This window comes from Pelobates fuscus, chromosome 3 (genome assembly GCF_036172605.1).
Source record: "Pelobates fuscus isolate aPelFus1 chromosome 3, aPelFus1.pri, whole genome shotgun sequence".
NCBI lineage: Eukaryota > Metazoa > Chordata > Amphibia > Anura > Pelobatidae > Pelobates > Pelobates fuscus.
Window position 1 is genome coordinate 23,376,591 of NC_086319.1, and position 23,307 is coordinate 23,399,897.

General features: G+C 39.7%; 1 protein-coding gene across 1 annotated transcript in view; it reads right to left on the minus strand.

Annotated features, from left to right (window-relative positions):
• Window positions 1–3,217: 3,217 nt before the first annotated feature.
• MAPK12 (mitogen-activated protein kinase 12) overlaps window positions 3,218–23,307 on the minus strand; it is a 59,231-nt gene continuing 39,141 nt past the window's right edge. Inside the window, exons 6-12 of the mRNA XM_063446801.1 lie at window positions 17,356–17,403; window positions 12,563–12,677; window positions 9,438–9,509; window positions 6,754–6,833; window positions 5,896–5,974; window positions 4,158–4,331; window positions 3,218–3,879 (exon numbers count right to left, since the gene is read on the minus strand). Coding sequence (XP_063302871.1) covers window positions 3,812–3,879; window positions 4,158–4,331; window positions 5,896–5,974; window positions 6,754–6,833; window positions 9,438–9,509; window positions 12,563–12,677; window positions 17,356–17,403 — 636 coding nt within the window. The 3' untranslated portion in view covers window positions 3,218–3,811. The remainder of the gene's footprint in view (window positions 3,880–4,157; window positions 4,332–5,895; window positions 5,975–6,753; window positions 6,834–9,437; window positions 9,510–12,562; window positions 12,678–17,355; window positions 17,404–23,307) is intronic.

Below are 23,307 nucleotides of genomic sequence, written 5' to 3' on the forward strand. Positions count from 1 at the left end.
TAGATAAGTCAAATCAATGCCTGGGCTTGACTGCCACCCTCCACCATGAGTAGCATCACAGCTTCAATCCATGTAAAACTAAAGTTAAACGTTTCTTTGATCTATATAGTCACCAGAACAACTACATCTTAATGTATAGTATACAGCTTAATGTAGTTATTGTGGTGAGTATAATAGCTCCCTTCATGCATTGTCATGAAAACACTACCTTTTCAGAGAAAAGGCAGTGTTTACATTGCCCCTACGGACACCTCCAAGTGGCCACTACTTAGATGGCTACTGGAGGTGCTTCCTGGCTCAGTGCTGCACAGTAAGCAGCCCTGCCATTCAGCTGAATTTTCCTGATGGAGATGCATTGATTCAATGCATCTCTATGAGGAGCTCTTGATTGGCCAAAACGGCATTTGGCCCCACCCTCGTGCCAATTTTAACCAATCCAATGCTTTTCCTATGGGAAAGATCAGGGACTAAGGAAATCACAGTGATTATTCGGGACCCAAATCACAATTGGTAACACTACTCGCAATAATGAACCAACCTACACAAAAAGATTTCAAGGAAAGCAATAGGAAGAGCATCGGCTTCCTGCTTCTCACCACCCAATACCAAAATACGTGCTTGGAGATTTTGGGGTATCCCTAGAAAGCTGGCTGCCATCTCTACTGTGAAATAACCCAGAATCCAGAAAAGTTGCTGCTTGCGACGGTCAGAGCCATTTGCTATACCATAAATTGGTCTGGAACGACCAGTCAATTGTATATACTTCAGATCTACAGTTGATATTAAAGTAACACTCCAAGCAGTGGTTATGGTGCTTGGAGAGTATCTTTTATGTCTGGCTTGTTGAAATGTAGCATGTACAAGCCTTCATACACTTTGCAGGCAGAATGATTTCAACAATAGCGATATTTCAGGACGTAAAAATATACACACACACCTTTGCCAAAAAGGTTGTAAAAGGCTATGTTGTTGCTTTAAAAACATTTCCACCAATATGTAATCAAAGAAAATATCAATAGAGAGGCTTGTATTCACTCTTACTTAGGTTCATAATATGTACATCAGGTTTTGCCACGAAATAGAGAAAAACAAGCACCTGCTATCAATTAAACTGCCGGTCACTAGGACTATAAAACTAAATACAGTGCAAAACATGCATTCACAAAATAAAAGCAGCGTTTTATTATACGAGTTGCAACGCATGGTCATCATGCAAATGTTAATGCAATACCAGTTTATAAGTCTGTACTCACAGTAATCAGAATCTATACAGAACCCCTGGTTATATGAATATTGCCACTGTATATAGATATAGATCAAAGAAAATCCACAATTTACGTTCACCATTCCTCACTTGTAAAGGGGACCTGTGATTCCATCAATCCCCAAAACATTAAATATTGGTTTCTGTGCAAAAGAGATATATATATATATGTTGTGTTTGTCTGATATTCATGAGAGCAGAATCATTTTACGTATTATTTTGAACAAAAGAGCAGAAGGCTAACACTAAAGACTATTTGTCACCGCTTTCGTTGATCTTATGTACCAAGGGTGCCAATATTAGTGGAGGGGACGGTAAACTAATCGTGTAATAAAAGAAATAGCTGAGACGCTCATAAATATTTTCTACTCCATTTAAATGCTGGAATATTCATAGTATGTAGATATTAGAGGAACACGATTATCAGCAGCAGATCATTTTATATTGTTTACAATGTAGTGTATTTAGTTTTTCCATTTCTTTAATTGAACTGTAGCAATAGCCCACTTAAGGTGGCGAGGGATTGTTCGCTCAGTAGTTAAAAAAAAGTTCTATCATTCAGTTTTGGGGTTCCGTCAGACATTGCAATGGAAATCGCTAAAGAACACATAAGGGGGCTTAGTTTCACACTTTGCCTTTTAAATAAATCCCCTCTCTTGCAATATGGCTACACAGAATCTTTCGAAGCTTTAGAGGCAGTTTAATGTCTAAGCATTCCCTGAATTAATGAAATTATTTTATTAAAACATATTAAACTCCCTCCCCAATACAGCTGAATACACACATACATGCCCCATATACATTATACAATTCAAAGACCTAGCATTTCAAAGCAGTTTTTTTTAGAATGGCTTTATATCCTTTGTTATACAGGATTTTGTTAAACCTTGTAATTACACTTTGGATTTTCTGACAGATACACAGCGTAACTACTGGGTTTGCAGAAAAAGACCTTAAAGAGGATGCATCTAACAGTTGGCTGGGATTTTATACCAGCTACAAAGGCAATGCCTTGGAATACACTGTTGAAGTAGTAAGGAGAATTGATAAGGTTATAGCAAAATGTAAATAGAAATAGAGTTTGGGAGGAAGGTAATGAGTTGGAGAACTTGAATTTGGTATTTTAGTTTAACGTTTCCTTTTCCTAGTTTATTCTCCCCAAACAATGTTTAAGTGAATAAACTTTTGAGAGGTTTGCACTTGTGCATTGCACAGACTGGACTCTACATAATAAAGAACCATTCTGGGGCAAAGTTTTAAAAAGTAGAGAACACCATGGAAACCAATGGAATATTCCCGAACGATCACCGTGAAAACCAATGGAATATTCCTGAATAATCACCATGGAAACCAATGGAATATTCCCGAACGATCACCGTGAAAACCAATGGAATATTCCGGAATAATCACCATGGAAACCAATGGAATATTCCCGAACGATCACCGTGAAAACCAATGGAATATTCCGGTTGACTGATACACTGTTAGAACATTAGCTTCAAATTATTCTTTAAGAACAAGCCCATACGTGCTCAATGGGGATATGTAGTAAACCAACCCTGGGGAAACATTCTCGAATCTGAATTAATGGTAGAGTCATTTTACTGGATTCCACTATAACTACCCTCAATTTACAATCAGAACATCTGATAAACAACCCCCATACATCTAGATTTGCTCCTCACCTTGCAGATCAGGTTTGCTTTGATGCACAATGCATTTCCTACATTATATTAAAGCAGCAATCGCCTGATGCTCTGTCTCAGTAAAATGATGAAAAGCAATAAAAGATGGTAAAAAAAATTTGACGGTTAGAAATTCAGATACAAATGCACATTAAGATCACCTTATCAAACTCTCTCCACAAGTGCATTATAAATCCCACAACTGTAAAATAAATGTCCTACAGCTAAGACTGCAAATTCAGAAAACCCACACATGTACAAACAGATATCAATAAGCCAAATATAACCACTTTTTAATATTTAACGTAACGCAACAGTGCACGCAGTAATCTGGATGTAGACATAGGTTTTGTTGTATGAAGATGGTTAGATTTTCCTGAATATGGAGCAGGGCTGTCCAGACCAGTCTATGATTGGCATAATCTTACTAAACCAACATATAACAAACTTTGCACCAGTTATTACCCTGGAAAACCTTCTCAGATCAATTTAATCCCTTCAGGATCAACATGGATACAAGGATTACCACGATAACAAGGAAGTTTGCCAACGATGATCACAAAGGGGTTTGGGCTTCTGGTGATATAGTGGCATGATTGTTCGGCTTGTACTCTCGAGTCAGAGTATAATATGAGTAGGATACATGGTAAGTTTTCACCTTGCGCACACACTCTGCCGCAGCACTAAGGTCACATAAAAGCGAGACGAAACGCAAAAAAAAAAAAAAAAGGCACTAAGATCCCCATTCAATGAAAACGAAAGACACAAATGATTCTTAAGACGTGGATGGTATAGATTTTATCCGGTTTAAAGTCCAGTTCCCATTGTTCATTTTCTGTGTGTTGGACAGTACTGGGAGGCGTTATACGGAGGTTTCTTTAGATTCAGTAACTGGCGATTTAAAGCTGCATAACTCCTTATAGGTGAGACCTGATCAAAGGAAACATAAAAACAGAAGGGAATTGTTAACAAAAAAAATTAGCTACTGGGAAAAAATTGTGAACCCCATTAAAAAGGGAGAAGTAGACAGAGTAATTTGGGGAGACCAGTTTACTTTAAATCTTAAGATTGGTGAAACATCACAAACTCAATTTGTCTGACTTAAAAGAACAAGAAAACACAATACTGTGATTATAATAAAGGCTCTTACAAAGCAACATGCAAGAGTTGGGAAATAGACACAACAATGTCCATCTTTGTAGACTTACGCTTCCATTCCTCGAGGGGAAGATCCAAATTGTCAAAGGAATCATCATACGGATCTGTTTCGGTCTCATCATCCTCATCGTGGAACTGTTCAAAGTAAGGATGACAAAGTGCTTCTGTAGCAGTGATCCTCTTTTCTGCATCCAGTACCAGCATCTTCTCCAGAATGTTTACCGCTAAAAGTGCGAGAAGGAGAAAATAAAAATTGGGGAACAACAAATTTAATGGTTATAAAGTCACCCAGGCCACTTCATCTCCATGAAGTGGTCTGTGTGCAGTGGTCCTGTCCATGTAACCCTGCAATGTAAAGGGAAGTCCTCCTCTACTGGCTGTTATACCGCTCCTGCGGCACTGGCCTGAGTTAAACCTGGTAACCTGACATGGAAGCTCCCATGGTAAAGCATGGATTCAATGCTTTCCTATGGGGTAACTTGGGTGCACACATGGCACCCGCCTTGCATGCCCACTGGATACCCAGTGCTCTTTTATGAGAAGCATTGGGTTGGACCTCTCTAGAGGCAATGCTTCCGTGATGATGATGCGGGACGCAGAGATGTAAGCAGCACCGAGGAAACCTCAGAGTTGGAAAAGGGGAAATAAAAATTAATTTTATTATTTTATACGGTAAGTGTGTGTGTGTGTGTGTGGGGGCTGATTTTACATAGGGACAGGGCTGCTAAAGCGTTATGAATACAGTTTTTCCCTCCCCCACCCACAACTCTTTAGTGTTCCTTTAATTTTTTTATAAAATTACCAATTTAATCACTCACAGCAATATGGATAAGCAGATACCATTCTACGATCATTGGACACATTTCCCACCAGCTGATGGTAAAACCCTGCTTTGTTCATTCTACACTAATCTTACCACCTTACTGGTGGAGGGTGACAGGAACTCTACGGTGTTACTCACCACAGTAATCAGAGAGTTACAATTTAGCCCGATGTGACTAAAGCATTCAAATATCTTTTTTTTCCCCCACATTCTGCAAGTTATTTTCTGCTTCTTAATTGGTACAAAAATGTTATTTGAATGTAAACACAAAAAGTAAAAATACAAAACAGATTTAGGAATACACAAAAAATAATACAATATTTAGCGCAACAAACAAATGATGTTGATAAATAATAATGCATTAAAAGTGGGTTATTGCACAATTTACAAAGGATTATTTATTGGTTTTATATTATTTCTTGTATTCAGAAGAATAACGGTAAAAATCTGTAAATACGAACAGGCAGATCAGACCAGACCTCCTGCAAAGACCAAAGCTGAACACACAAACAGGCTTATATTCTCAACTGAGAACTTAAAATGTAAGTGAATTTCAACTTCAAAGCAATAGTCCAACTGAAATCTAATGGATTTGCAGAATTTTTCGAATATGGTTATTTTAGCCTTAATTTGAAAATTCACTTTAAGAATTATTCACTAAAGTGAGAATTTCTGGGATTTTAAAGTATTTCCTTAAAGTATTCGCCTTAAATTATTTATCCATTAACTTTAACTTCAAGTTCTCCTACATGACCTTTTAGAACCAATCTCTCATCTTCCTTAGAGTGTAAGCGCATGTGCATTTTCTAAGCAGTGTGTAAAAGTGAGACAGAAGCCAGGTTACCTGCAGTATCTCTCTCAACGCCTTGTTATATTCAAATATGAAAGCCAGAAAGTCTAAGAATAGGGTAAATCTGTATAAATCTTAATAAAACTCTTCAAGGACAGATAGTGAGAAATATTACCCAGAGGGTTTGCATATCTCAGCAATGCTCCGAAGTCTTTCTTCTGTACCTTCGGGAGACTCTTTATGTAGCTTTTTGCCTAGAAAAATAAATTACATATGAAAAAGGTTTCATTACTCGTCTTCACGTACAGAACATAATGTGAATCATACGAAAAAAAAAAAAGAAAACATAACAAAAAAACCCTCTCACAGAGAGGATACCCCAATCTTAATTAAAACCGTAATTGGCCAAAATTAGATAACATTCGGCTTTAAAACTATGCTCTCATGATGCTTTGCTGGCCCTAAACAGAAGTGAACAATAGTTAGTGATCAACATTTTAGCCACTTCTGAACTCTTTAGAATGATTAGCTATATAGCATTACTACCTCCTACCTAGACTATATTACTATTATTGCCCAAAAGGTAGATACCCAGAATGACAAAGCATCATGGTAGTTGTAGTTCTAAAACATTTGAAGGATCTATCTTAAGTAAGCTCAAGATGTGTATACAATTTAGGTAATGAAAAAGATCTATAAAGGATCACTCTTGTCCAATGAGCATGTATAGTTTTCACAATGATATACAATTGTATACATGTACACAGTGGAGTGTTGTCTCTCTGATGACCTTGTTACGCACAGAGGACAAGTAAAAAATTGTGTTCTTTAACCGTTTCATGGAATGCATCACTAGCCCATGCCGGTTTGCCCTCTAAGGCTTCAGAAATTTGAAAGGAAAGGTGCAACAGTCTAAAACATCTGTCCACGAACTCAATAGTGCTGTGCTGGCAAATCTAGACATGCATGTATATATATTCTTGCCGTTCGCATTATGTTTTGTTGATTAATTAGCTGTCAAAAAAACACCTACTTCAGGGCTTTGCAGCTTCTGAACGAAATCTTGAGTAGGTGTTCCTGTGATTTTCATAATTTCTGTAAGCTGGTCCAGATCTAAAGGTTGGGTTAAATTCATAACATATTGCAATCATTTCTTAGTGTCTAGAGTTAAAAATCCTGGGACTCATTCGTGTTTAATTAATACATCCTGAACAATGAAAAAACAAAAAACAAAGAAGGACTGAGCACACAGCACAGAAACACTTACTCTGTATGAACATCTATAACACACACAAACGATAATGCTCAATGGTCATCCCCAAAGAAACTGCCCAGGGGATAATCCAGTGCCAAAACACAGCAGAAACCTTCAAGGATGCCCTTCTGGGTCACCTTCCTCAACTTAAGATGATTTGGGCTTTCCCGAGACCTAAATTTATAGCTGCTTGGTCCGAATTCTTTCCGGCTGTGTATTTGCAGATGATCAATGGTTAATGCTTTTACATCATTGAACAGTCACTTTGCAGTGCACTAAACTGGTAAACAATCTCAGTAAGACTTAAATATCAATGGCAGCTTTCTCCAGCCCAGAACATTGATTCTCTAAGTAACATTAAATAAGATTGAGTACTGTGCATCTACTTTCGGCTTCAGCTGGTCTATAACAACCATTTGGAATATAAAACGTTCATGAAACGTAAAATCAAGGCGGACGTTCGATCCATCACTGGCCACTGACTTCCACAACTCGAAATCTTGTACTAAAAATACGCTAAGTGCGAGGGCGGAGCCTGACGACCAACCTGTATAGACGCCATTTTCCACAGCTCCCGGACCGCCGCCCGCAATCTTGTTAATATCACCCGAAAGAGGGACCATCTGACCAAACAAGGCACATAGCCAGACTCACAGCGACGGGGCGAACAGGCAGATGCCCTTTTTTCAAAGCCGCCAAGCAACCTAGGCAGCGGCGCAAAACCGCGGCCTACCACGCGGCGCCAATCCTCAACCTAGAGGCGCTTTTCGGCAGACATGGGGAAGGCCGCGACTACCAGGCAGTCTCCCCGCTGGACACACCACACATGGGCCGCCGCACACCCAAACCTGCAGCCGGAGCCAGCTCCCAAGGTAGGGACATAGGGGAAATGCTGCTCAGACCGGGGCCGGCCGCGCCAATACATGCGGACCCCCCACCAAACATGGCCCCCACCCCGGAGACAGAGGGAAGAGGGACCCCAACTATACAGAACCCCCAGGAGGGACAAGCCATACCCCCAACCTCACCAGAGGACTCAGCCCCCACCACCAAAGGGGACCTGAAAGCACTCCTGGCAGACATCCAGAAGCTTTTAGCCGCTGATGTAGCCCTGATCAAAAGGGACATGCAACAGGTTACAGATAGAGTCACTAACACAGAACTGGACATAGCAAGAGTCCACAACAACATAACCACCTCGCAAGACTCGGTCCAACAGCTGCAAACGGAACAACATGTACTAGCAGCACAAATAATGTCCCTAGAAGACAAACAACGCTGCACACACATTAAGATCCGCGGCATACCCAACACCATCACCACTGAAGAACTGCCGCACTACACGCGGCGCCTCCTGTCGACAATTCTGACACACCCAGTGGCGAAGAAAATTACACTGGATGGAATATACAGAGTAACCAACTCAGTCCGCATTTCACCTAACACCTCTAGGGACGTTATCTTAAGATGTGTTACCATACACGACAAGATTCACATAATGACTGCCCTGAAAGGCAAAACGCCACTAGAATTCGAAGGCGCAAAACTATTGTTTTTCCAAGACTTAACCAGGGCCACATTACTCAGACGCAAATCTTTTGGCACAGTGACAACTGCCCTGCGCAAAGCCAACATACCATACAGATGGGGTAACACCGGCTCCTTACTTGTCCATCACGCGGGGACCACCCACAACCTCACCTCCCCGATGGGAGCCCCGGCCTTCTTGACTGCACTGGGACAACATCACACTGCAGAAGACACACAAACCACTACCTGGGACACAATAGCCAACACCTCAACCGGCCAAATGGCGAAGAACCAGCAACCTCAGAATACCTGAACCTGCTCTGGACTTTGATACAACAAATGAGAGACTACAGCCGAGAGTTACTCTGCTATTTCGCTATTGTATTACTTTGTTATTCTGTTTACGTTATTTTGCTTACATATCGCTACCACATCAAACTCACACATGCAAGGTATCCCACAAAAGAACGCAACCACAACCCCCGACCACAAGGGGTCCACACATTTACTCCCGCTTACCCAACAAACAAAAGGCCCGCAACAAACAAAAGGCACTACGAAGACAAAAGGCGTCCCAAAGGCCCCCCAACCATCCCACTCAGACCAGGGGTAACATTATGCATGACAGATCGCACCTGGAATACAATCCAGACAAACACATATGCGCACCGCACCTAGGAGATACACGCACCCTGGCACCACCTAAGCACCAAAGGCACAAACATAAGAACGCACATGCATAGACCCCTAGGCAGGGAAGTGTGGAGAGCACTCCAGAGGACTTGTTTGAAGTAATTTATTACGTGTAAAAAAATCGACGTTTCGACCCTAAGGTATATAAAAAAAATCAAGATTTGTAGAAAAATATTCAAATATATAAATATGAATCACCACTTCGACAGAAAAGGCATGTAAACATCACAAAAGGATACGATCATTTCCTTTAAAAAGCGGTCGTCCAGTGTACATCTCAGCCATGATACAGCCAACAGACCAGATATCAACTAAAGTAGAAAGAGTGAAAGAAAAAAAAAAAAAAACAATTAAAAGAAAATCCCATATTTGCAAGAGAATGTATCTGGTTTTATAATATATTTTCATATTTCTAAACAAATATCAATTCAGATTTAAAGAATTTAAACTAAGTTATAGTAAGTCTTGGCACTTTTTAGTCAGGAATAGCCAGGACACATATAAACTTGCACGGCAAAGGAAGAATTGTTGCTCCAACGCGGTTGTGGTACAGTGATGTGTGTGTATTGTGCATCTGTAATGAGTTCTAGCAGGCTCCTTGCACCATAACCATTGCAATGAGTACAGTTACTTCCATACATGGAATGTTCGCTTACATTTTTATAAAATGTTTGTTGTCTTGGAATGAAGATATCCCATGCCTGGTGCAGCTGATAAAATACATCGCTGGTTGCTGTAACAGAACTGTGCATGACGCTTATTGTTAAGAATTACAAGTAGGCAGCTACCAATTGTTTACCAATTTGATAAGGATCCAGGGTATTTGATCACTTTATGAGGAAGAAAGGCTCTTTTAATAATTAACCATAATACAATGTGTGTTATATTTTATTGTTTCATAAGAATTTTGCAAATTAATTTTCTTTTAACCCCTTAATTCCAAACTTTTTTTTTCAGTGCCGAGACTCACTTGGCAGAGCAGCCGGCTCCACCTCCCGCAAAGTTATCCAGCAGGCGTCTCTTCGTCTTCCTGCCCAATCTAGTGCTCCTCATATTGGATCATTGGGGATAATCGAGTGTCTCACTCCTCCAACTGAACACTCTCTATGAGACACATTCAGAGAAGGAGTAAGAACGGAGCCTGACACGGTTCTCCTAGCGGTTGCAGCTCTGTGTCATGGAAGATTGCCTTGCAATAGAAACATAGTTTCTTCTAAACGGCAATGTTTTACATAGCAGGGCTTCAATGACAGGACAACTGCTCCCAGATCACTTCACTGAGAAGAACAGATCGGAGTGCTTAGTGTCAAATTTAGTCATCACTTCCCTCTGAATTAAGGAGATCTCTGTTGAGAGGGGACTTTGAGGGTCACATAACGATAAACACACCACTTGTGGCTCTTAATGGGTTAACACAATCATCGTATTTCCTACCACTCTAAAAGAAGGTTCTGAGAAAGTGCACATCTTATTTATTTGTGTACATGAGATGTACGGTACTTCCTGCTGTGTTCACACAGTTTTACTTACAATATCTTCCTTTGCATGCCTTTATAGCAGTGGAATCAGAAGAGCAAGCGGAAGAGCGCTTTTCAAACATACCATTATTGTACAACAAAGACTGTGTATACAGCAGCACTCAGCGCACAGAATAAATAGTACTGAAAAGCTACAGTAACAATTGTTATTGTGTTAATCACTGTTATAACAGAGCAGCCAAATTGAGATGCAGATTTACCAAGAAATCCATACTGTACACGGATTATTGCACTTACAATTATTAGCGTCTTGGGTGCACAGATGGGATTGCACAATGGTTTCCTCCAGAAATACTTCTGAAGTTTGTTTTATGCAGCTTTTATTTTCATATTCCCTGCAGTTCGATAATTACCAGGAATTGCTTAAACTTACAACACAATATTCCTACTTAATAAAAAAGCAATAAGCAAGCCATTTCAGTCATTCCAGCACATCTACAAAGAATTCTTTGTGCTGCATTTGACAAGTCGCGCGTTTTGAACAAAAAACACGACATTTAGCAGGTAAATGTTTTATCACAATATCAGAATTATTAAATATAATGCAATGTGGCAGATAAAAGCTCGTTATGGCAGAGAGGATATAATCAGTCAATAATGTGATCCTAAGAAATGTAAAATTATACATCATTTTCCTTGCATGCCAACGACAAAAGACATTTAAATGGACACCCCTGGCACCCACACACGTTTGGTTCAGTTACAGATAATTACGATGGGCTGGATTATTGCATTATTTTTTATACATCTAATATATGTTTTACTCCACAAGCCGACTCCTTTTATCTCTCACACCAATAGATTTTATTTACTAATGTAATATATCTGCATGGGTTATAACATATAGCAGTAATTTTCTGAGAGGCTGCGCAGCATGGATTTTAAGTAATTGTGGTTTGGCAGTTTACTTTCTACTAAATAAAGCTGAACTAAACCACCTACAAATCTCTGTGGTGCCCATAAAAACCCGAAATGTAGGTTTGTTCAGGAGTCACACAAAAAATAGGGACACATTCACTGTAGAAGATGCAAGGTTTGGTGGATTTGCAGCAAAGCAACGTCAATACTTTCTATTTTGTTCATTTTAATTTTTGCTTAGTGGGTTTTTTGTGTGCATATTTTAATACCTCACCTATAAATAAATGGAAGGGGCCGTCTTTCACCTTTACTAAACTCTGCCAAGACTAGGAAGTAGCCTCGCTTTCCCACAGATGGATATGCAAGCTTGGCATATCCCATACAGTCCTACCCAGCCAGGGCTTACATGAAGCTATTTTAGAAGCCTGTTATCGAAAGGGATATATACAGCATGCAGTAGTCCAATTGGCACACTGTAGAAGTTGTAAGGTGGGCAGGATGTAAGCTTTTTTTCTTTGACATCTGAGGGGCTTGTAGCTACAGTGATCTTTGCAGCATGTTGCAGTTATAAGTACCAGCATTCCATAACACATGCAAGAAGCATTTGTCGTTATGGCGATTGGAGTGTCACTTTAACTCTCGGAACCGAACAAATTCATATACGGCATGGTGTGCAAATAACGGACCATTAAATATAATCAGTGTTAATTAACAAGCAATGAACTGTAACTATTAAAGGCAGTTATCTGTCACTAAGCATATCCTAACGTGTCTTTTACCCCACCTCCTATGGACTGTAAGCTTGTTTGAGCAGGGTCCTCTTCAACCTATTGTTCCTGTAAGTTTTCTTGTAATTGTCCTATTTAGAGTTACATCCCCCCTTTATAATATCGTAAAGCGCTACAGAATCTGTTGGCGCTATATAAATGGCAATAATAACAACAACAACAAGATCTGTATAACCTTACCCGTCTGTGTATAGTGCATCCAATTCAATATGACCTCTGGGGCCCTGTACCATCTGGTTACTACGTAGCCGGTCATTTCACTGTCTGCGTGCCTTGCCAGGCCGAAATCCAGAATCTGTGAACACGGTGTTCCAGGACAATTAATATTACAATGCAAATGAAAATAATTCATACAGGAAATGCATGCAATAGTCTGCTTTCTTTAAGTTTCAATAATCAAACTTTAAATGCAACACACATTTACCTCCACTGCACAGCCATGTTCTGGGCAATTTCGTTGACAAGTGATGCCTCTAACACCCTGCGTTTTCTTCAGCCGTGCCGTACAGCGCCATGCGTACGGCACTACCTAAATTTGGATGCTTTGCCCAGTGTTGACCGGCAAAGTTATGTAAAATAAATTAAACTTTTAGTAAGCTATTTGGCTTCCTCAGGGAAGGGACAATTCCTCTTAATAAAACCCCCCAAAACAAAAAAAGAACTAAAACATGCCTGCTGAAATACACCCAAGCCTTACATCTGTTTTTATTCTACAAAGAGGTAGCATCAAAAGATAAGAAATAAGGACGTGTGCTAAATGGAAATGAAAATCTTCGACCAAAAAAAACAAAAAAAAAAACCCTCCAAGGATGAGGATTTGGGGAATTTTTCCCACTGAACCACTTTGGACCTGAACCACCATAACAAAGCAAATGCCATCAGCTCGGACTTTACTAACTGCCAGAAAAGACTCTGTAGCTGCTAAACAGAAGTCGACGTTTGCAAGCTAGCTTCTGATGGTTTTCCCAAGTTTAACTCCCCCAACTGCAACTGTGAAAGGGTTAATTAGTCTAGGGCCTCTTGCTTAGAGAGACACCTTACACCTGGTTTCACTAGACATAGCATGTGCGCAAAAAAGGGACCTGTTTTCACAACGCATTGCGGTTTTATAGTGTCCAATGGAAGGACTTTGCTCTATTCAGAGCCTTTTTATAATTGGTATCACAACAAAGATATGTCCGTTATTAAATTGCATTTTGACATAACTTTGCACTGATGCAAAAAAATTAGATATATAAAAAAAATTCATAAAAAAAATAATAATATCAAACACGAACAATAAACAAATGGGCTGTAGTGAATTGACCTGCGTGCTTTTCTTCTATATTTCAATATGTTTTATTTTTCATGTTATCTGAAGTCAGAACAGAAGAGTGAGAAGAGAGAAATTATGCATAAGATACGAGTTACAAGCTAGCACTTTGCTGCAAATGGAACGGTCTGTGCATATTTCACATTTTGATTCCAACCACAGAAGGTCCATCGGGAGCAAGGCAGAAATGTTGAAAGGGCAAATAATTCTATCCAGTCACAACAAGAATAGTACAAATAATGAAGATACGAGAATATTCCCCCAGTATAAAGAAAGCTTCCCATGTGTACATCAAGGATTACCAAAAAGAAAGAAATATCACGTCCGCTGTAGTTTTTACAACAGTTGGGAGTTTACCCATTGCCCACCCATGTTTTAAATACTTATTTGAGAGCAGAGTCTGCATAGAATAGCCTTGTGACAGTGGTAGATTTCACAATATAATGGCTGCATGTCATTCTTGGCAGGAGAACATATTTTGTAACATTTGGTAAAGCTGCAAATATCTTGCAGCGGTTTCAGTATGACAAGTTGTCTGCAATATGCCTTAGCACGGCACGGAGCATCGGTCAATTATTTTCAGTAGATGTCACTCACAGTCTGTCGTTTCAAACCTATTCCGGTCTAAATCTTGCATATAAAATGCGAGAAGCTCGATAGAAGCGTTAATTAGATTGTATAATTTATTTTCTACTAAAATGTAACATCTTGGAAGATAAAAATAATATGAGTTAGCAATTTATAATGACTAGAATTGCTCAAACTCTTTCGGCCTTTTAGTAACAACACAAAAAAACGAAACAAAAACTGCTATAATAATATTCCGTAGCATGTACATCAGGTATTTTTAATGCAACAACAATACTTAAACATTCTCTCCATTCTTGAAATGAAGGTTCTGCTCAACAGGTATTCAATACCCAACACAATACTCAATCACAGGGATAATTAATGGGCGACAGATGGAACATAGTATTCTATAAATGAATACCATGTCATTTATTTGTGGCTATACTCCCTTAAAAGGACACTACTGACCCCTAAATAATTTTTGCTTGCTGAAAAACTGTCTGTCCTTTTTTCATTTTGGAAAGAGAATTTTCTAAAAGAAATTTACACTTTTATAAACTAACCTGGATACACCTACTGACTGTCAATCAGACAACCGGTCATGTTACTTCCTGGTTTGGTTAGCTTATTTGCACTGAACTCAAGAGGCAGCAATTGCCCAGAGCACCTGCCTTGCAAAGACTTGGACAGGGGTTTATGCAATGCATTCAGACCCCTATAGACCAGATGTGAATTCCGATTTGGAGGGAGCGGTCTACTGATAAAGCAGCAGACAAGGTGACTTTTGATATACTTTATTTACCTTTATATTCCATTATCCTTAAGGAATGGGATGGGGATCACTTAACTACATAACACAACAAAACCTGTGGTCACTTTGGTTCCATAATGCCTCTTTAATCATGGTAAGCAAACGGCTTATTAAATGCTTAATGTCTAAATGCTAGACATATCAACCTGTACCACAACAGTCTTTTAACTTCTATAAAACCTAGAAAATCTTGTCGATCGTAATTACAACAGAACTTCAAATTGGACAAGAGTACACCACTTATTTCACATTACAAATATTTTCTCTGATTGCCAAAAAAGTTTAGACACCCACACACACAAACACTCTTTCTGGTTTAGTGAATGGAAATGACAATTGTCAATGGCTTTTTTCTTTTCTGAGAAATTCTATAGTAGTTATTTTGATGTAGAAAAAGAAAAAAGTGAGCTTGTCCACCTTTATCTTAATTCAGTGGACAGCAGTTGGGACGCAGCAAAGTTTGTTCATTCCAAACAAACGGCACAGAGTTTAGGTAGCATAAACCAATATGTATTCCCTGTGTTTGTGGATTTACAGACTTTTGAAACAATTCCATTTTTTAGAACAATTAAAAATGCATGATCTTGCTTGGTGAGACACAAACAGCATGCTAAACTCCATTCCCAGTCTGTGCTCTAGCAAAGTGGTACAGTATTTACTGCGCTCCTACTTCTTCCCAATTATTAATTACTCCGGCAGCAGATGGCTAATTTTAGCCTGTGTATGTAGGTGAGCGATCTGTATACATGCCTTTCGAATGTGGCTGCGTAGAATGGGAGCAGGCGTGTTGCTAGGCGACAGTGACAGCAAGGACATCGCATTCTGAACCAACCGTAGAACATTTTATTTTGGAGTTTGAGGCTCAGACAAGCAGATAAGAAGTAATATATAAAACAAGAATACCTTGGAATGGTTTAAAATAAATACAAACATCGCTCTGATCGTGGAATGACAAATTCTAAGATTTTATTTTGAGAAAAGCTTGTTGTGATTTGCCTTTTTGAATACTTTGGGAGAACTGTAATATAAGGAGCTGTCCCCATAGAGCGCAATAAAGTGTCTGCAATATCTATTGGTTTCCTTATGTGACACTTTTATAAATAAAACCCTTAACTGCCAATATTTCATTCATCTTTTCCATAAATCCAAGTAAACCGACGTCTGCCTAATTTATCTACTCTGCCAATTCAAGCTTGTGTATATACGTAATCAAACCGCTTACAAACAAAGCCAATAAGTCATTAAAAAAATAAAAAATAAAATAGGAGGTTGGATGTACTTTCGACTGGCTCACTGTCAAAAACAATATTAATACATTCACAGGGTTATTCATTCACATTTCAACTTCAGCAAACTGTAGGCAACCTGTGACTTTAAAGGGACATGCATCACTTTTTTTAAACCAAACACTTTTAAACAAATATAACTATACCTCGAATAGTATGAAATAAATGTTCATAAAGTATACTAAAGTTTGTCAAACTGCACTGTTTGTCACGCCTCTCAGCGAAGGAAGTTTCTTCAGCCTACTCAGCCTTTTACCCCCACCTCTGTTTCAGACCAGTCCACTAATGACAAACACGGCATCATTGTGCAGAGAATACCGACACCGGAGCCTGCTCTGCATGATCACACTGATCAGACTCCCTCTCTTCTCCCCCTGTCAGGATGTTGCAAGGTGGAGAGATCTTCAAACTGGTAATTTGTTAATCTATCAGACATGCCCAATGAACTTTTCCAAAATCCCTTGGGATAGGACGCTGATTGGCGGGATCAGTGCCTCCCCCTGGAGTGGGTGTGGAAAGCATAAGAAAACAGAAACCGGTCATATTTACCTGCTTTTTTTCATCTTGCACAGTGAGGCAACGGTCTCATTCAAAGATAAAGCTTTGGAATGACACAGCTGTCACAAATTAATGCACGTCCCTTTAAGTGTTGCAGAACGTTTCCAAATGAAAACTTTTTGCCTGCACTTTGGATTTTATTGCACAACAATTTGGAGATAAGCGAGTGGCACGTTTCATTATTAGAACTCATGCAACTTTTTTTTTTTTTTTTTTCCATTTTTTTTTTTAGCTCTGCTTTATGGCAAGAAAACTCAAATCATGCCATGTACAGCTGGCAGCTGTATATCTGGACAGAAGGGAGAAACAGGGCAAGTTTGGAGGGACGGCCAGAAAGCTTGTGCGGGATGTTTGAACTGAAACTTAATGCTTACTAACTTGTGTGGGTTCATAATAACCCTTTAATTAACAGAGCACAAAAAAACATGCAACTTACCTTTAATTCACAATCTTCATTTACTGCAAGATTTCCAGGCTTCAAGTCCTGAGGACAGATAATATTCCCATATTAAATGGTATCATTAACAGAAAATCATAACGACAACCTTAAGAAATGAGAATTATATTGTGTCTTCTAATGGCTGAAAAAAAAAAACAAGGTAAATCTCTAAACCCAATTTCTATTGCCATCAATGAAAGAGGAAAAGAAACACACAAACACATTGTATATGTCAGATATTGATTGAGACTAGAAATCTAACAAAGGGATGTATTCATTTACAGCATTCTTTTAAAAAAAACAAAACCCGAACTGCTAACATTTCACCCAGCCCAAGAGTGACACTACGGACTTAAAAAGGTACGGCAAGGTGATGTGGCTTATGCGTGTGACTTTACTGGTCATTTTAGGCAACTACATGACATTCTTACTGAACTGTATAAGTAAATTATTAAAAAAAAAAATCGTGTTATACAATTAAATTAAACAATCTATTTACATATTTACTACACCACAAGACAGTTTATTGCGGCGGAGACCTGTGATGCAGGCATACACAAACTATAGTGAAATAAGGTAACGCTCAAAAGATGGACAGGGATTTTGGTACCTAAGGAGAGATACGGAAGCCAAAGGGTTAGAAAAGCAAAATAATCATTGGATCAATGAACTAAAAAGAATATACATTTCAGATAGTAAAATGATAAATCACATGTTATAATGTAACGTTATATTGTAATAACCTTAGCGCTGTTATGAAAAGTAATACATAAAACCCTGCCTGTATGTAAGCAGACACAGGTGTTGCTCAAAATTGTGAGTGATGGGCAAAGCTTTGTATGGAATCTCTCCACGTTCTTTTACAGGAGCCTGTCTTATAGCTGCTAAAGGAGGACACTAGGATATTCACTAAGCTCTGTATTTGGCTATTATCCATGAATGTATAAACTACTACTTGGTGCACTTTGTATTTGAAAACCAGGCCATATGCAAAGTGGAGAATTTGGCTATTGATTACAAAGGAATTTCCCCAAATGTGTCAATTTAGTGGCAGATATTTGATTTTTCAGGTTGCAATACTAAAGGCTTGCCTTCCCAAATATCAAATCCGATTTGTTTAAAACTACCTATAAGCAGGTTACTTGGCCATGTGATAGATAGAGAGCGATATAATAGATCAATGATAAACGGATATTGTCTGCCGTTACATTTTTTTTTTCACTTGACAATTTTTAATTTTTTTTCCATTTGACCAATTTTTCAGACGAATTAAGAAGGCTTGCAAGACAGGGGAAGGTATACAATCGGTCATACTTTACCCCTTGTAGTTTCTGCAAAGAAGCAGCAAATAAATTTAAATAAAAAGGAATACACCGTTCTAAAAATGTTTAGGTAATGCGCCATCATCAATCAGTAGAAAACATTACCAATTTATTTCACTTTTATGTGCTAGTTATGCATCTATTTTAGCAGGATTGTCAAAACAAATGTAGTGATTTTGCTAAACATTCTACGTCAGCTTCATAGGGACAGTGCATTGGAGCTCTCTGGCACTGCAACTTTAAAAAGGACACTGCATTAGGGAACTACAATTCCCATGATGCAGAAAGGCATCACATGAAAACATGCCAAAGCCAAGCCGAGCAAAATGGAATTGGCCTGGTTGTCTGGGTGAATGAGCTGCGGGAGCAACTAGATGGGTTATTTTGTTTTAAATTAACACTATATGAAAACAAACATTTATTTCTGAAACTATAGTCTATTTAACTATTTAGGTACCGGCCCTGATCCAATTGTATAGGAAAGGCGTTTTTAATTCACTCGATGTGGCTATCCCTGCCTCCAATCAAACACTATCCTGCTATTACGCATGCGCAGCAATAGGTCACCCTGCACCAATCAGCATCAATACATGGAGATGCACGGAATCAATGCAGCTCTTCAGGGAAGGTTTAGCGTCTCCACACGCTGCATGGAGGCGCTGAACAGGGCTGCCATCAGAAATTTTGGGGCTCCTGACACAGCTCAAGGTCTGGGCCCCCCGGTGCCTGCACCCGAGTCCGCCCAAAGTGCTGCCCCCCCCCCCCCCGAGTCCGCCCACAGGGATGCAGTGATGCCTCCCCCCCAGAGTCCGCCCACAGGGATGCAGTGCTGCCTCCCCCTCCCCCAGAGTCCACCCACAGGGATGCAGTCTGTACTGATTCTAGTGTGTGTATAGTGGATGTAGAATGTGTGTAGTGGATGCAGAGTTCGTGTGTTAAGTGGATGCGGTGTGTGTTTAACAGATGCAGTGTGTATAGTGGATGCAGATTGTACATTTGTGTAATGTATGAGGTGTTTATTAGATGCAGAGTGTGTGTTTGTGTAGTGGATGTAATGTGTGTTTATAGTGAATGCAGAGTGTGTATGTGTGTTTGTGTAGTGGATGTAGTGTTTGTGTGTATTACATTTGATGTGTATAGTGAATGCAGAGTGTGTGTTTGTGTAGTGGATGTAGTGTGTGTAGTGAATGCAGAGTGTGTGTAGTGGATGTAGTGTTTAGTGAATACAGTGTGTGGATGCAGAGTGTGTCTTTGTGTAGTCGATGAAGTGTGTGTATAGTGACTACATAGTGTGTGATTGTGTAAGTATTTAATGTGTGTATAGTGACTACATAGTGTGTGATTGTGTAAGTATTTAATGTGTGTATAGTGACTGCAGACTGTGTTTGTGTAGTGGATGTAGTGTGTGTAGTGACTGTTGGTACTGCAGAGTGTGTGTTAGGAAGTAGTGTGTGTAGTGACTGCAGTGTGTGTTTGTGTAGTGGAAGTAGTGTGTGTTTGTGTAGTGGATGTAGTGTGTGTTTGTGTAGTGGATGTAGTGTGTCAGTGTATAGTGTGTGTAAATGGCCGTGAATAGTGTGTGTAAATGGCCGTGAATAGTGTGTGTAAATGGCCGTGAATAGTGTGTGTAAATGTTAGTGTATAGTGTGTGTATATGTTAGTGTATAGTGTGTGTATATGTTACTGTATAGTGTGTGTATATGTTAGTGTGTGTATATGTTAGTGTATAGTGTGTGTAAATGTATGGGGCTGCAAAATGTGGGGGAAAAGCCTACAGTATTTTTTTCCCCCATCCATTAATAGTATTGTTTTATTCCCCCCCTCCCTGTATCTCACCTGTGGCCATGGAGGGGGGAGATCAGATTGGCTAGAGCCCAGGAGCCCGAGGTCCTGAGGCATGGTGAAGCCCCCGCTACCTGTATTCTGCAGGGGGCCCAGCACACTTGAAATATACTGCCCAGCTACTCTGCTCTGTAGAAGTCTCGCAAGCCGTGCGGGCTCCCTGCAGAATACAGATAGCGGGGGGCCCGCAGTGCACAGATATAAAGTGTTAATCGCTATATATGTGTGCACATATCTAATGTGTGGCCCAGGACGCCCTGAATGTCAGTGCTGAACACTGGGTCTGAGTGACTGCCACTAAAGGGGTTACTGAGCAGCAATGTAAACACTGCCTTTTCCCTTACAGTGCTCAGCTTGCAGAGACACCACTACACTGTGAGTATAGTGTATAAGTTCTGGTGACTAGTGTCCATTTAAGGTTCTTCTTTTTTTTTTCCGAATTATAACTTTCTAACCTGCACGTAGCATCATATATCTTACCAGCAAACACATAATGAAGGAATAGTAAAAGGCAATCGTAGTGCCCCCGGCCCCAGTGGTGCAGAAAGGGTTACAAACTCATGTCACTAATCTGATTCCAGCACCAATGTCCTGGGGTGCTGGTTCAGGCTCCGCCTCCACTCCTCAACGGACGTTGGCGGGGACACCTAATGCACATGTGTGGCAAGTGCCGCGCTTGCATTAGAATTTCCCCCGTAGGAAAGCATTGTCTAATGTTTTCCTACGGGGTTTTGGGGGACGCTGGATGTCCTCATGTATAGCGTGGGGACGTCCACCATCAGTTAGACGACCTGACTCAGAAGTCCCTCTACTGGCTATCTAGAGGTGGAGTTAACCCTCCAATATATTTACAGTTTATCCAAATTACTTTAATTACCTCTGCAGGATTAAGGGACCTGAGACACTGCGCCCAGATCCCGTCAATGACTTGAAGTGGTCTGGGTGCCCTTTAACAAACATGAACCTATTCATTATAATGTCAAGAACTTGACAAACAGGTTTACACAGCATAAGAGGGAAAATTCAAACACCTTTTGCACATATTGTAAAGCAAAAACACGCAGAGCTTTTGAAATTGTTCTTTAGAAAAAATGTGTGTTAGTTTAAAATTTGCTAATTGGTTTTCAGTTCACTACAAACACTACAATTCAATGAAACAGCTGAGAGGACAGAGGGAAAAAAGTTATACAGACACAGACAAATAAAATAAATTCAGAACTTCTCAAACCATTCTGTAGGTTAAACGTTAGTGGGAAATGGTGCTGCACGCAGTGATTACGTCAGTCTTTAACAGCCATAACCAATCTCGCTTAATAATACAGAATACACTCAATACAAACCGTTCAGAAAAACGCATAAGACATTAGAAGATGCATTTTCACAGCATTTAATATATACATACAAATCCATACCTGCCGACATTCAAACGGTTAAAAGGACGGGGTACTATCATTTAGCGGGATCGAGGAACGAGTTGAGACCAGGGGTGAGATTCTTCTGGGAAAATTTAGGAGAAGTACATAACTAACGGACAACCATTTATGGAACTGAATGAAGTGTCTAATTTACACGGACTGATTTGTGAACAAATTGTTTGGCGTTTTAATGCAGTTCACCTGTGCTATACACTCAGACACACTGATAATACGGGACTTCTAAAGAAGACTTACAGAGGGCTTGGGGCCAAAAATAGGGATTGCACGTCTTCAAGAGAGACTCTTGGGAGGTATGCAGCTATTCTCGGCTTGTGAATTTTCACAGCATTTTGCGCGTTTGCCAGCATTCTCCAAGCATTAATGTGAGTTTTTAAAACCAGTGCACATAGCCTTTCATGTCAAAGCCCATGCAGGAAGCATTGACGGCCTTAAAAGCATCTGTGTCTTTCAATGGATCACATCCATGCACACCCAATTCTTACCTACCAGCTGTAACAATGCTTCCCTGTATAGTTTCAGTTTACCTTGTGTTACAAAAACAGTGCATTGTCACATCACATAGCAGGGTAAAAACGTATTGAATAATACAAACAAAATACGGAGGGGAAGCGACTTTTGGGGGTAATTCGTATTTACTGGTTAGTGTTTAAAGGAGCAGAGAGACTGACAGATGTAGCCAATAAATATTTATAATACACTGTGTTCTATGAACAATTCGAACATGTGTCTGGCTGTGGGAGGAAAGGCAGTGAAGACTACCAGCCTGGATTCATTTAGCTAGCGGCTACAAGGTTTATCAATTTAACCCTCTATTAAAAACATGGTGTTCCAGAAAAGAAGTTAGAAGAATTTCTTCATATCACTCATGAAAATGGTATTTATTAAATAATAGCAAGTAAAGGGAATGCTACACAAATTGATGCTAACTTTTCTTCAAAGAAAACTGTGTATTGAATTCAACAGCATCGGTTTTATTTTTCCTTCCTGTTCTGATCACAGGGTCTTAAATACGTTGATGGAACATCAGCGTTGAATGGTACTAATCTAGTACAGAAACAAATTGGAATTTACAAATATGTCTGTCTGAACACAATGGGCCCTAAACCTAGCACTGTCCACAGAGAATATGAGAGGACATTGGGACTGTTGCAACCTCGAGTCCCAACATCAGTGGGCTGTTAAACAATCTGCTACAGCTACAGCCTACTCGTCCTGTCAACCACACCGTCAGAACTGCCAAGAAGTGGGACTTTTACAAAATAATAAGTGCGGCAGCAGTGCTTCTGATGTCACTGTAATTGTGTCTATTCAGATATACTTTTGCAATATGTAATCTAGATGAAAATTAA